General features: G+C 43.6%; 1 protein-coding gene across 9 annotated transcripts in view; it reads right to left on the bottom strand.

The window, feature by feature from the left end:
* ACACA (acetyl-CoA carboxylase alpha) overlaps window positions 1–14,170 on the bottom strand; it is a 146,114-nt gene that overhangs the window by 104,348 nt on the left and 27,596 nt on the right. For 7 of the 9 annotated variants that reach the window (XM_075771715.1, XM_075771716.1, XM_075771720.1 and 4 more), the window contains 11 exons: window positions 8,110–8,242; window positions 7,334–7,472; window positions 6,993–7,102; window positions 6,458–6,539; window positions 5,126–5,224; window positions 4,438–4,544; window positions 3,757–3,867; window positions 3,043–3,252; window positions 2,320–2,490; window positions 754–915; window positions 289–452 (listed from right to left, as the gene is read on the bottom strand). In XM_075771715.1, coding sequence (XP_075627830.1) covers window positions 289–452; window positions 754–915; window positions 2,320–2,490; window positions 3,043–3,252; window positions 3,757–3,867; window positions 4,438–4,544; window positions 5,126–5,224; window positions 6,458–6,539; window positions 6,993–7,102; window positions 7,334–7,472; window positions 8,110–8,242 — 1,488 coding nt within the window. Of the gene's footprint in view, window positions 1–288; window positions 453–753; window positions 916–2,319; window positions 2,491–3,042; window positions 3,253–3,756; window positions 3,868–4,437; window positions 4,545–5,125; window positions 5,225–6,457; window positions 6,540–6,992; window positions 7,103–7,333; window positions 7,473–8,109; window positions 8,243–11,640; window positions 11,991–14,170 lie in introns of those variants that run through there. The other 2 variants (XM_075771721.1, XM_075771722.1) reach the window with 1 other exon arrangement.

The following is a 14,170-nucleotide window of genomic DNA, read 5'->3' as shown; positions in this document are numbered from 1 at the left end:
TACCCCAGGAGCAGGTGTACAAGGTGGGAATGAAACGGAAAGAAAAAAAAAAATAAAGTAAGAAAAAAATGTAGAAATGTAGGTGCAATGCAGTGGAATTGCAGAGCAAGACAGGATGAGAAACCTGATCATGATGTGGAAAAACAAGATAAAAAAAAAAAAAAAAAAGAGGGAAACTTCTCTTAAAACTCCTAGAAGTAAGGAGTCACATTTTATCCGTGGCACTTTGGACCAAAGAGGACAAAACCAAGCAATTTCCAAGGTTCTATCACTTTTCTGACTACTTACGAGATGGCTTCTTCACGATTTTCTCCCCAAGAGAAGCAGTGACCAAACTGAGAGTCGGCAAATTCATGAAGCCCTCCTGCAGCAGCAACACTGAAATAGCCCCAGACATTCTTATTGCTGCGGAAATTCAGTTCCTGAACTGTACCAGAACTGGGCTTAAATCCCTGTAAAGACAGACAGACATTGCTATACATCCTAAAGAAAAAGTAAATAATCCAGAATTAGGGAAGTAACAGGAGTTCTGAAGGCTAGAGCAACTCTTTGTGCTGCAACATGATATATACACAAAGAAATTCAGGCTGTGTCTGACCAGAGTCTACAGAACTGTCACCTAAGTGGGATAAGGGAAGAATCTTTTAAATTTGCTGCCAAAATTTTCAGGTTCAGCAGCAGGGATTGAACGTAGGTGTAAAGCCAACAGTTCTCAGGAGAGTGATCACTAACTAAAGAATTTAAAACACTAACCTCATCAGGATTCTCACTGGTGATGCGTGCAGCAATGACATGGCCACGTGGACAGGGGACATGGGCTGAGTTCTCAAAATCAATAGATCCATCTCCCCATGGAGAAACACCATACATCACTCGGATATCCTTGATCCTGTGGAGGGGAATCCCCATGGCAATCTAAGGAATAATAATAAACCATGAAGTAAGTTGCAGTTCTAGTACAGCAAAGATGCACGCCCATTTTTCGGTGGGAGCCTTCTCCATTGGCATGTCGTGGAGCACTCATGTTTCTCAGGTCAGCTGAACTCAGTGTAATATCCACCTCAAGCCCTTCAGCCAGTATTTTCCATTGACTGATTAAAAGGCTCCAGAGAAAGCTGGCCAGTGCTAGGTCAGCTGAGGATGGGCACGCATTAGGTCTGCTAAAAATATACTAAGGTCCCAGTGAGACAGAAGGTCCCTAATCGGTTGTAGGAAACTGTGGAATTTTGCAACTATGAACTGTGGAAAGAGTAACCTGCAGAACTTGCTGCTGGCTGTGTCCTTATGGAGTAAAGTCCCACTTGTTCTGTTCATTAGCTGGGATTTTTGTTTTACAGCTATAGTTCAAAAAGGCTGAGCTTTAGTTTAACCCATTTATTTCAGCTGTCCATTAGCCAGACACCAACGGATAAAAGACCAAACTGGTTACAATATCAATGCGCCATTCTATGAAATTGTATCTAGCATCAGCAATATGAAGAACAGTGCCCAAGAAAGGGGGAAGTATCTGAGCAGTTACAAAACTCTCAATGCCTGGCAAATACAGACACAGAGCTACTGGAATCACCTGCTGAGAGAAGGCTCAGGCCAAAGCCCAATAGCCTCCCAACAAAACGAAGACGATCCTGCTCCCAAGTGGCCTGCAAGACATTACATTTTAACTCTTTTCTCTAATATCTAACCAATCAACTTCAAAATGCAAACGACAGGGAGAAGAAAGAAACTGGATATAAAGCAAGAGGGTAAGAATGGGAGGGCTGAGAAAATGGAAGTAGAAAAGCACCTAGAGCCTCTATGTTTTATTCCTCCGCTGCTTCCCTTCACACCTCTCTGCTTTCCAAATCAGGAAGAGCCAAGTGGTAGAGCTATAACTTAGCGAAACAGTCGTAACTGAAGGGTTGCATATATATTCTGGACTACTGAATGAAGCTTTGCTCCAGCCACAGTAGAGAAATCCCAAGCTGAGAAAGTACCAAAATGGGCCTTTCAGTTATTGGGTATTTTTGTTGAGAAGGAAATGTGGGGGAGTCACATATCGCCTATCCACACATGAGGATACAGGCCATGTTTAGCAGACATCTCTAATACTTTCTTTATAGTCTCTCTTCTATCAGTACCAAGATCTACTCATCTGCATTATGTCAGTATGCCATCCAGTTTTAACGCAGAACCCTGGCCGTGACTCAGACAAGAGTCCGCCCCCCCTATTTTACTAAAGCTTCAGCAGAACAGGTTTTTCATGCTCAGGCCTCCTCAACTCACCACAGCTCGAGTGCTTCAGAAAGCCTCCAGAAACACAGGGCCTGGGCACTGACTCACCTGGAGCTGCGCTGCTGGCAGATTGACATCGGCCACCATCTCTGTGCAGGGGTGCTCCACTTGCAGGCGGGGATTCAGCTCCAGAAAGTAGAAACTGCCATCCTGGCTGTACAGGTATTCCACAGTGCCTGCGCTCACGTATCCCACCATTTTGGCAAGCTTCACCGCACACTAGGACACCAGAATAAAGCATATTTCACTTCCAGGCCCCACGCTCAGTTACCTGTGCTCTGTTCATCCACCCCACCCACTTCAGACTTTTTTGCTGACATTCTGAAAGATCCAAAAGCTTGTAACAGGCCCAAGAACTGCTCAAAGGAAAGCACGTGGCACAGGAGTTTTTATTTCCAGGTTATTTCATTTACAGTTTACAGAAGGCAGAGTTTGAAGCAAATATTTATAATACTCAGCATTAGACAATTCACACAGCTCCCACAGCTTGCTTTTAATATGACAATACGTATTTAAAACACAATTACCTCCTATTTTTGAGGTGCATGTATTTTTGAAGGGAGCTCTACAGCTGTCTGTCAGCACATGGCGGACTCAGTTTCCAAAATGTGAGTGGTTGCCTACGCTAAGCAGTTTAAGCCTACGCAACCCTGTATTGCTCCTTTAAAAGATTCAACAATGCAAAACTCTTGGTGATGTAAAAAAGACCCAAAAGTTCTGCCTGTTTGTGGAGTCTCACAAGAAAAAGACAACGTGCAGAGCCACTCTCACCTGTTCCATGTGCTCAAACACCACTGAAGTCGCAATAGAAGCGGGTGCTTCCTCGATGATCTTCTGGTGCCTGCGCTGCACGGAGCAATCCCGGCCAAAGAGAGAGATGGCATTGCCATACTGGTCTGCCAGGATCTGCACCTCCAAGTGCCGGGACTGTTTGGCTAGTCTCATTACAAAGATTGGAGAGCCTGGGACTTCTGCTTGAACCTATAGCAGAGACAGCATATAAACAGATCAGTCTTTGTGAATGCCTTATCTTAGTCACAATCATCCCAAGTTCACTTTTTAAGCAAGGAACTGCCATAATATTTCCCCTGGGACACTTGGACTGAAAATACCCCGTGTTTGCCTGTCTACAATTACAGTGCTGTTCCCATTCCTCTCAGCTTTCCTAAATTACAATAAACTCAGGAAGGCTCACGTCTCTCAACATTTGAGAGTTACATTGCATATGCCCTCCATTACTTGGATCTATTCAGCATCTCCTATAACATTTGGGCATTTGACAACTGTGTTGGATAAGCAGATCTATTGAAATCTTGCCAACATACGGAGCAAAGAGAGCATGAACTCTTGATGCAAAGCAGCTAAACAGGCTCTGATACATAATGCAGTCTTTTTCAGTTCTTTAACATTTCCCATACAGTGGTCTCAGAATCACTCAACCCAAACATTTAGAACAAGATAGCACAAATCAATGGGAAAAGTTACCTGTCTAAATAGGTTGGGGAAGTCATCTGCATTGTTAACCTTCCTGATTCCTTTTCCTCCTCCTCCTTCAGATGCCTTGATCATGACAGGGTAGCCAACCTCCTCAGCAGCCTGATCCAGATGGGCAGAAAAACATGGGTAAGTACAAAAAGTTAGCAGAATCAAGTTGAAAAGATCGTGATTTCTCTGTTGATTTGTGTCCAAGCTTCCATGTCTGACTATTTACCAACCAAAACATGAATGGAATAGAAACCAAATATTCCAGTTTGAGAGGGTGCCTGTAGTTGGAAAAATCAACGGTGATTTTGCGACTACAGAGAACTCTACCCTCGTGAAGTCATCACAAAATCTTTTGTCAGTGTTTCATATTAAATTTACACACTCACAGAAAAGCTTTTGTATAAATACAGAAAATCATTAAGCAGGGTAACATGGAAAAATCATACACTCCACCCTCTCACAAGAGAAAATTCCCAAACCCTGTATTGTGCCAGGAATATTTCTTATCCTGGAAATCTTCCTCAAATGAAAACTTAACAAAAGATGAAACCAAGTGTGAGGTCATAGGTCTTCAGTCTAGTTGTAGTTTGTACTCCTGTTAAAAAATAAATTAAACCCCTAGCGTTCTCCAGGCGTGCATGCAGCAGGACCTCAAATACTTCCAAAATACTAACCACCTACCCGCAGTCCATCATCTGCGTCTTTCACATAGCCTTTTTCATACAGTTCCTGAGGAACATTCAAGATACGCTTCTGAAGATCATTTTCCTGCCAGTCCACTCGAAGACCTGAAATATAAGCATTATCTTCTTGGTTAACTCTGCTGCAAGGCTCAGTGAGAACTCACATCGGACACTGGCGAAACAACCAGCAGTTGTAGTTTCACAAGGAGCTAGTCCGGAAGTATTTACGGAAGAGAGAATGCAGAATGTAAACAGTTATTTCTGTTTTCTGGGGAACAGATCTTTTCATCCAAAAAATTACATCCCCTTTTATTCACCTTGTGCACTTCTGAGAAACAGGTTATTTACAGTCTTTTGAAATTGTACAGAGCTTCCATGGAAGCAGAGTACTGGCTATGTGCTCCAAAACTACACGCTAGAAAACTAAAGACTGCAGAAATACCAGATACTACAGCTGTACTGTTAGACCAACAGCATGTTACACAACATGTAAATTTTGCCTGACATATCCATATATATCATAAGTCACTATGTCTAAGCCTCAGATAATACAAATTTAAAACCCTAAACAGATGGAAAATCTCTTTGAACACCTTTTTGTACACAGACACTTCTTAAAGATTAGACGTGTGGAGGAAAAAAAGGTTAGAATGATCTCGATAAACAGAGGACAAATTTGTTCTTACCACTGCCACTCCAAGGAAGAGTTGGAATCCCGGCAGTCTGAGCCACTATTGAAGAAGCAATCTTATCTCCCAAGGCCCACATCGCTTGGCTTGGAGGACCTGCAAAGAGCAAAAACAATGGATGAGAGAGAGACACAAGAAATATCAGACATTAGGGAAGTGTCCAGAGGTCTAATTTAGGTTCCATGTAAGAGGGATAAATAAACACTCTTAGCAAGGTTGCCGCATGCCACATCTTAACTGGTATAAATCAACATTTCTCAGCCAAAACAGAGAGCATTAGCTTTACCAGCCAGGAAACTAAAAGCAAACAGACTAGAGTACTTTTGACCAAGAAGGAGGAAAAGGCAAATGAAACCTCAGCAGTGCAACCACAGACACATCACAATAGCTTATTAAACTCCCATCCCGTTAAAGGAGTCCTGGCACGCTCAGCTCACAAGCATCACTCTGTCCACGCGTCCTCAAGCTGGGCCTGCTCTCAAAGGGACGGCAGGTGCAATAACTGGTATTAGGTGTGCACATCACATGCTACTGGAATAATAACTCAGTGCCCTGATTTTACTTGAAACGTGGCTTGCATGGGACTGTAGCGTATGATTGGTAAGAGATTTAAACTGGTATTAAAATACAGCTTTTAAATCCACTCCTCTTCAAAGGCCTGGAGTATTTCTGTGGTTATGGCTCAAGACATCACAGATAAAAAGATCTGCTAGAGGTCAGAACGTGACACAACTATCCCCAGGCTATGTTCAGACCATGACTTTTATCACAAGCCCATCTTTAGCTTTAAACACAGCACGTGTCCAAAACCTTATCCGATATTCAGATCCATGTGGTTCAGGAGATGAGGCTTACTGCATCAAGCATCTCCAACACTTGGTTAACTATACTCACTAAGTAGACTACAAACTTCATGTAGTGTCCACATAAAACTCCACTCTTTCCATGAAACCGAACTCTAAACATCCTCCTGAAAATGACAACAAGGACATCCACCTTTTGAAACAATCCACTTTAACAGGAATCTTTTCTCATTTTGTACCTCACAATATTCAAAGACATGTTAGAGAACTTGCCACTTCTCCCATACAAGAGCTATTTCCTAGCGTATGTCCAAACCTTCTCTAGTTTCATTAGCCTTGATGACTGGAAACAGGCTACGCTGTTAGTGTATTCTGGTGCTCTCGCTACTGTAAAGAACATACCTTCAATCTCGCTCTTGTAAACCATACCTCATGGCTCTCTTTTAGACTCAGGATTCTCTATTTCACTTAAACCAACCACCTTAAAATAAGGACTAGACGTTAGATCAGAAGCATATATCCTCACCCATGAAAGCAATCCCATTTTTGTGGAGAAGTTCTGGTAGTTTAGGGTTCTCAGATGCATGGCCCCAGCCAGCCCATACTGCCTGCAGAAGAACATAACATCATTCACTCTTTGTTTTAGTAAAACAAGCAAGTGAGCAGAAATAGAAAGCATGCAGATACTTCAAGTCTGTCTTTTCCTCATTGAAAACAGCCTCATAACATTCATAAGCCAGACCAGTCTCCTGAACTACGTGGTTTGCTTAAAGGGCTAGTGTCTTGCATCTTCTAGATAAGCCAAAGGCAGCTGCCAAAGCAAGATGGAGAGGAACTAAGTGTCGGGCAGTGAAAGGGTGAGGGGAACCTTCTATCTCCTGCAGATAATCCTACCGGGAAATCCACTGCATTGTAATATGCATTGCCTTTTGGTGCTAGTATAGGTTTGTAATTTCAATTTCTTTGACTTGTCTTTTTCTCCAGATACAGGTTGTTGTTTAAGGAGAGAAGATTGCTCAGTCTTACCTCCTGTTTTGAAAACTACCTTTGACACTTCTCACCTGCACTGGAATTCGCTTAGCAATATCAAGAATGAGTTCCACATTTGCATAGTTGTTGTTGTTCGGTCCTCCTGGAACTGGGACATAGTGATCTGCCATTTTAATATACTCTGCAAACACAAAGGTGGTCTCGTTTAGATTGCAAATCTAGTAAGCAGTACTTGGTCTAAAACTCCCTAAATCTACAGTACTGGAAGTACTTAATCTCCTCCCAGAAAAACCTGTCACTTGAGAGAATGGTACGTGATGCAGTGGACATACATTCAACTTCTTGTATCCTTGTGGGTACACAGGTCTGTGCAAGGAGAAGGTTGTGCACCTTCACACTCTTTACAACTCACCCGCATTTGCTTTCAGATCCTCAGGAGTCACCATCACAACAAATCTGATTGCCCGCTCATTCCGAAACATCTCATAGGACCAGCGTCGGATGGATCTCATGCACTTCACTGCTGCAATGCCATTATTTGCTATCAGGACCTGAGTACATTAGAAGCAGGGATAAGACAGAGTCTAAATAGCACAAAACACTAAATGATAATGAAAACCAGTTTTTTCTCTGCAGACTCTTCACCCAGTTTTGGGGCTGTGCAGTTTCATTAGCCAGCATTCACTTCAGCAGGAATGTTTAATGGCCCATCAGTCAATTCACAAATCAGCTCTTGCTCAACCTTAAAGATTTTAATGTATTGTGCTTTATTTAGATTAAAGAGCAGAAGGACACATGAGAATAGGTGTAATGAGTGGCTAAAACATTTGATACCTGAAAGGAAGAGACCTCATCCAGTAAATGATTATGTATTTTTAAATACATTTCTTAGGGGTTTTTCCAGTCTACTTTTGTTATATCTGTCTATAAATCCTTCTGTATAAGCAGAAGTGGTCTAGCTCACTCAATTTTTTTTTTCCTGTCACACTAAGCTAAAACAATGGGATGTTTATTTATCACATATGAAATAAAATGGAAACACAATGACTACAGGCAGAAGCACAACTTTCAAGTTCAGGAATATTAATATTTTGATATCTGCAACATACTGCCTTATATAGAGAAGTCATAGCTCAAGAGAGGGGAACAAAATGCAATGTGCTAAAGTCAAAAAGGTAAGTAACTCACCTTTTCAATAACTTTATTCCCTCCAAAACGAGTAACAAATTCTGCTGGAGAAGCCACAGTGAAATCCCGCTGCACATCAACTTTCTTCCTGTCCCGGCCTTGCTTTACAAGGTGTAAACCAGACATGCTGGGCCTAAGGAAATTTGTGGGAGACAGAAAAAAGCAACTTGGCAGTGCAGATGTACACAAATAGAAAAGGATATGTAAATAATTTGTAAAGTTCCCCTTGACCGTGTTCCCCAAGCAGAATGACTCCATGCCTCCAAACCACTGTGGCGTCTGGTCCTCAGCTTTTACAGGCAGGACTTTGGTTTTTAAACACCTTTCTGTTATCTCTCTGCAAAAGCCAGGTTATCTGGAGAAATTCTGGTTATGCTAATACATAAATAGGTAAAAACACGTTCGCTGTATATTGCTTCCCAACACAGAACAACAATACTCCACCACATTGCTTTTGATTCATCTAGGAAAGTTGGGAAACAACAACGTTTTCTGGCTTTGGTGAACCAAGCTACTACACAAAGAAATTCTATTTGGGAACCACAGCAAGTAAGTCTCCAAATGTAAATGAGAGACTCTGCTATCATTTTACAAGAATTTTCCACCATCCAGTCTTAAATACCTTCCTCAAAAGTTCTGAGCTAGAGGACAAATGAATCACATTACTTCTACTACAAGCGGTGAAAGCCAATTTTGTGTCTGACAAGATCAACCCTGTGCTCTGCTACCATCTTCCTCTGTGGGAACGGGGCAGTCGCTTCCCTTCCTTATGCTTCAGCTTCCTCAGAAGTGACACATGGATAAATCACTCATTGCTTTTGCAATCACTACAGGATTTGATTTGCTAAAATTTACAAAGCTGAAATTGTGAGAGGAAACTCAATTAAAAAAAAAAAAAAAAAAGACCTACTCTTTGCACCACGCATCTACCAAAGTGCAGCACGACAGTAGCAGTAACAAGATACTTTTTGTTTTAAAGCCCCCAAAAGTTTTACCTCTTGGGTCACTCCAGTTTACCCATTTTTGTCACTGTATTTGGTGTGCTTAACAGGTTCCTTTCCCACGAACACACTGAAATCCTTACCTCTGCTACCACGCAGGATTACAGAACCCATCTGTAGGAAGGGGAGATGAGTATGGGGAAGGTATTTAAAAAACCTACTCCATGCTTTGGAAAGACCCAACTGCCGCCAAGGGGGTGAGTGCTGCTGGAGCAGCTATACCCGCAGGGTCTGTCCCCAGGAGCCCCGCGGGCTCTGCCCTTCGGCCGGGGGAAGCCGGCAGGAACCTCTGGCCTAATCAGCTGCCCAAGTGCTGACAGCATTGAGCAACTCCGCTGGGAAATGGGATGGGATGCGGCAGAAAGCGACTGGGATCGCTGGGGGAGGGCACGAAGGGAAAACCAACCCAAGGACAAGCCATGTCATGTACAACATCTAAAGGTCTCCTTGTAAACACAGCCACCGAGGGCAGGTAGCCCGAGAGCTGTACCTGCGGGGTTCGCTGCCCCATGCGAGGTCTGCGGCATCCAGGCTCAAAGGAGCTGCTGTTAGAGGTGCTCGGTGACAGCCCGAGAGGAAACACACAGATTCCCCCTCACATTCCCTCATAAATACGTTATGGCCTATGAAGATTCACCCATGTGGAACGCAGACCCTCCTTAGCTCTTCATCAGGAGCGCAGTAACACCACAGACCAGTATTTTGACTAAAATATTTGCTGATGAAAGAAGCCCTGAACAAACCGCAGCTAATATCTGGTTCAAATCCAGATTCTTCTCTTACCCATCTTTCCTAGGAACGATCACGGTACTAACACAGACTACGCTGTGCTTTGCGGTACACGCTAACAAAGAGGATCTCGACCCGTATCATCTGGCATGACCTAGTCAAAAAGGCACACGCCAAATCCTGGCATAACCAACCAAGAACTGTACTAGAATGAAAGGCGATCTCTCAGGCAAGGCAAGATGGGTGCCCAGCTCTGACCAAAGACACGTTTATCTACCACACGCGGGATGGAGCAGATCCTTCCCTGCCTCTCCACCTCTGTGCACACCGTCTACTTTGGCCGTGACACCTTGCTGCGGCACAACCCTGACTTAGCGAGGGTTTTCAGAGCAGCAAGAAAGCATATTGACAGCACTTGAAATTCAGATCCTGCATTCTGCATGAACGCACCAATCCTTCTCCCCCACATGTGAGATATTCCCATGACAAATGGCCAGGCTTGTGGATAACTTCAAGTTATAGTCTTGCAAATGCTGAGCTTAACTGGGAAGTGAAAACCTGTACTAAACACAGTGAAAGACACTTTGAAGCAATCCACGAAGCCAAGAGTGGGAGGTAACAGGAAAAACAAGATCAATAGGGTGATTTTAAAGCATGCTAAAAAGCCAGATGCCTATCTCCCAGTGATATTCTGGGACATATAAATGGCTGCACTAGGTCAGACCAAAGTACATCCAGTCTAGTAACTTGTCTGAAAGAAGAGCTGCTAGCTGCTATCCTGTGATGGGCGTAAGAACAAGCTAAGCGTGCGGACGCTCTTCCCCTGCGTGCTTTCTTTTCTTCCAGCGAGCTGCACTCCAGAGATAGACATCGTCACTGAACTTAAAACTTGTCCCTATCAGTAAGAGTTCACACAAACTGCGCTGTGATAATCTCAGCCCAGGAATTCAAGGACAGGACCCAACAGGCAAGAAGGGGAAAGGTGCAGTTAAGGTTGAATTTCTACTAAATTCGTGTATTTAAAGAGGGTCAGAATCTCTGGCATGGCAAGGAAGGAGCAGAGTCCAACAAGTGAGACAGGTTTATTCACTGCAGGTTTATCGGGAGTAGTCTCAACAAAAATAGAAAAATGATAAAAATCTTGGGGTCAGAATCTGTGAGCATGTATGAATATGAACTATCCTGCCAAGTTGAAATTACTACACACAAAGATAAAATAAAGATAAAATGTCAACAAAACCAGAGATTCATCATCCAGAATGCACAAACACTTGTTTATAAGCAAGTATGATTCCATTTAATTTGTGACAGTAAGCATACCAAGACCATAAGTTTATTTACTAATAACCAGAGGCCACACATTATTATCAAAACATGAGAGATTTTTCCTTTTTGCAGGGTAAGATGAAATGGAAGCTAAGCAGCAAGGAAGAAAGAACACCGAGCTCTAAACAAAACAGAATAAATGCTAAGTTAGTAACAGTCATCCCTATGAATCCCTAGGTCACAACTGCAGTGGTTTGTTATGTAGGAACTTTCAAAATGCTCATCTATCCTTCAGTTTATAGAGGTCAGAAGTTGTGCAGAATCTCAAACTTTAATGCTGATTCCCCAGCTAAGATATATTCTAGCATCTTTCTTACAGACTGCATGCACAGATAGCTCACAGCCACCGGTGAGGTTTCAGAGGATAAAATTAACATGGAAAAATATCAGTATGCATTTCCAGCACAGCATGCCCAACTGCCTCAGTCCAAGACAGCTGCTACTATGAGATGACAATAATTTCTGTAATTCTTACCTTTGCAGCATGTGATATCTCATTTCCTGACTCTGCTCTGCAGAATCCTCCATGCTGTCTCAGTGAAGGAATTAACAGATTTCAGGCTTGCTTATGACTCCTCTAGTGCAGCTGCTGCTATTTTATCTTTTTCAATACTGCAGCTCACAAACCCAGCAGGAGAAAGCTGCAAAGAGCCTCTTGCACTCACGCAGTTCTCCATGAAGCAGTGGCACTTCCCAGATTGCTTCAATCTTTTAACCTTTGTCCCTCGCTTTCCACCACCCCTCTCTCTCAGTCACTTTTCCTGTGACGCAGCACGCACAGAGAGGGTAGCAGCTTCCCTCTTCTGCATTCAGAGGAAAGCAGCTGATCGGGAAAGAGAGAAAGTGATCTACAGGTTACGTAATCGGGCTTAACACACAGCACGGCTGCTGCAGCCCACACGATGCACCGTGGCTGTCAGCAGCGACAGTCAGCCCCACTTCACGCTCCCCTCAACGGGGGTCGTGCAAGGAAGACTGCACAGCTTCCCCACGTGCTCCGTCAGCATCCAGAGGAACTCTGGATGCGCAATCACGCCGGGAGCAGGCGAGCACCTCCGCAGCAGCCAGCTTTGCGAGAGCAGAGGAGCAACTATGGGGGCCAGCTAGCCCAAAGGATTCGATCAACATGTAGGATTTAATATCAGACTTTCACAGTGGGTGGGGAGATGACAAGGAAAGCATTTCCAGGGCTGCAGAGCAGAAAGTCAGATGCACAGCTCGTACAGGCACACAGAGCACAGGGTTGATCCAGACACGAGACAACTGATCGTACTAGACACCAGCCTGGAAGGAAGCTGGGAGACCCGGGACAAGTCACTTAAGTTTTCTGTGCTTCTGTTTCTCCACCTAAAAAACGGAGGTGAGATCACTCCAAGCGCTATAAGAATAAATATCCTCACAAGCAAAGTGCTACAGTACTGCAGGGTCCAGTAACATCACTGGAGAAAGGAAGAATGGTCACTCAGTATCGAGCACGTGCAAAAACATAAATTGCAAATTTGCAGGTAGGGAAAGGATAAGCAAGGGCAATGACTGCAGCAACACAGTGACAATCAAACCGGGATTGGAACTAGACACATTTTTAAATTTGAGGACATTTGGGTCTGTCCTAGCATAGGGCTGTTTCAGGGTAGCACAGCTTTTATTTGATACACTCACATTCCAAGAGTCTGAGCAAAAGTCATGCAATCACCCAGGAGGGGATCACTCAAAAAAAAAAAAAACAAAAAAAAAACCACGAACAAGTACCCAGAGGAAAAGTCACATAAACATGATGAGAGTGTGCAACCTTGAGCCCTGAAGGGCAAGGTGAGGTCACTGCAGGAGACAGGGAACTAAGAATAGACCAGGCAATACCAGCGATGACCAACAGCAAGTGCCATGAGTCTGATAAAGCGCAGGCAAACAATTCTGTGCGGATCCAATTTCCCCAAGCATTGTCAGCAGAAGGGTAAAGGGGACAGCGACACACTGTGGCAGTGAAGAAGGCAGCCACAGCGGAAATACATCTTCAGCAGACAAGACATGTCAGGGAAAGAACACAGTTTAAACAAACAAAACACCCCAACATTACATATCTACCCAATAACGAAACACCCCTCTCACCTGTCAGCCTTTGTTCCTCTTTGAAGAACTACTCAAACCACCCAACTATGAAGTACACCAGAAATTTCCCGCTTAATTCATTTCAAAACAAAAATATGTAAGAAAAAGCAACTTGTCTTGAATTTTCTTCCCGCAGCAGCTCCATCCTGAGAGGCCTCCCGTGGTACAGATCTCACTCCCAGCCTGCCAGAGCCAACTCGGGGTCCCGGCCCCCCACACCCCAGCACGCACAACTCCAGCCATGGAAGTCCACTCTCCTGGGTCCTCCAGGCTCCTGCTTCCCTTCATCTCTGCAGGGTACCACAAACCCACCATTCCACCAGCTCCAAACAAGTCATCGTAAGGGTAGAGAATCCTGGACCTACATACTCTGCTTGATGAAATCTGTGTCACTTTCTTCTGGTCATCACCACATAACACCAGCTAAACCCAACAGTCAGTGACCCTACTGGATATGTATTTCGCATAGAAAATGGTATATTCCATCATTTTCAAAATAAAACCCTTGCCTGATCTATGGTTCCATTAGATTTCCTCAGTTTTTGATCCTGATTGGAGATTAAAATTTATACATGGTATAACTGAGATTTTGTTTGTCAGTTTCTGTGAAGATTGTTTCCCAAATATTTGCCTGTGCTCCAAAAAAAAAAAAAAACCCACCCATGGTCCCCAATCCACAGTTTCTGACCATTGTAGCTGCAAGGAAACAAATCCTACATCTACACACAGCTTGATGTTAGAGGAGCAGCTTCAGCACTGGTTAAAAATATTCACCGTGCTTTCTACCAGCTGAATCCACGGCTATGAAATCAACAGACACGATCTGCTCCAACATCCCTACAAAAATACGCTACACAAAGATGTGTCATTCTAATACAATACTTACCATCGGCACGCAC

Source organism: Balearica regulorum, chromosome 19 (assembly GCF_011004875.1).
Source record: "Balearica regulorum gibbericeps isolate bBalReg1 chromosome 19, bBalReg1.pri, whole genome shotgun sequence".
Lineage (NCBI taxonomy): Eukaryota > Metazoa > Chordata > Aves > Gruiformes > Gruidae > Balearica > Balearica regulorum.
This window is presented reverse-complemented; position numbering and strand designations above follow the sequence as displayed.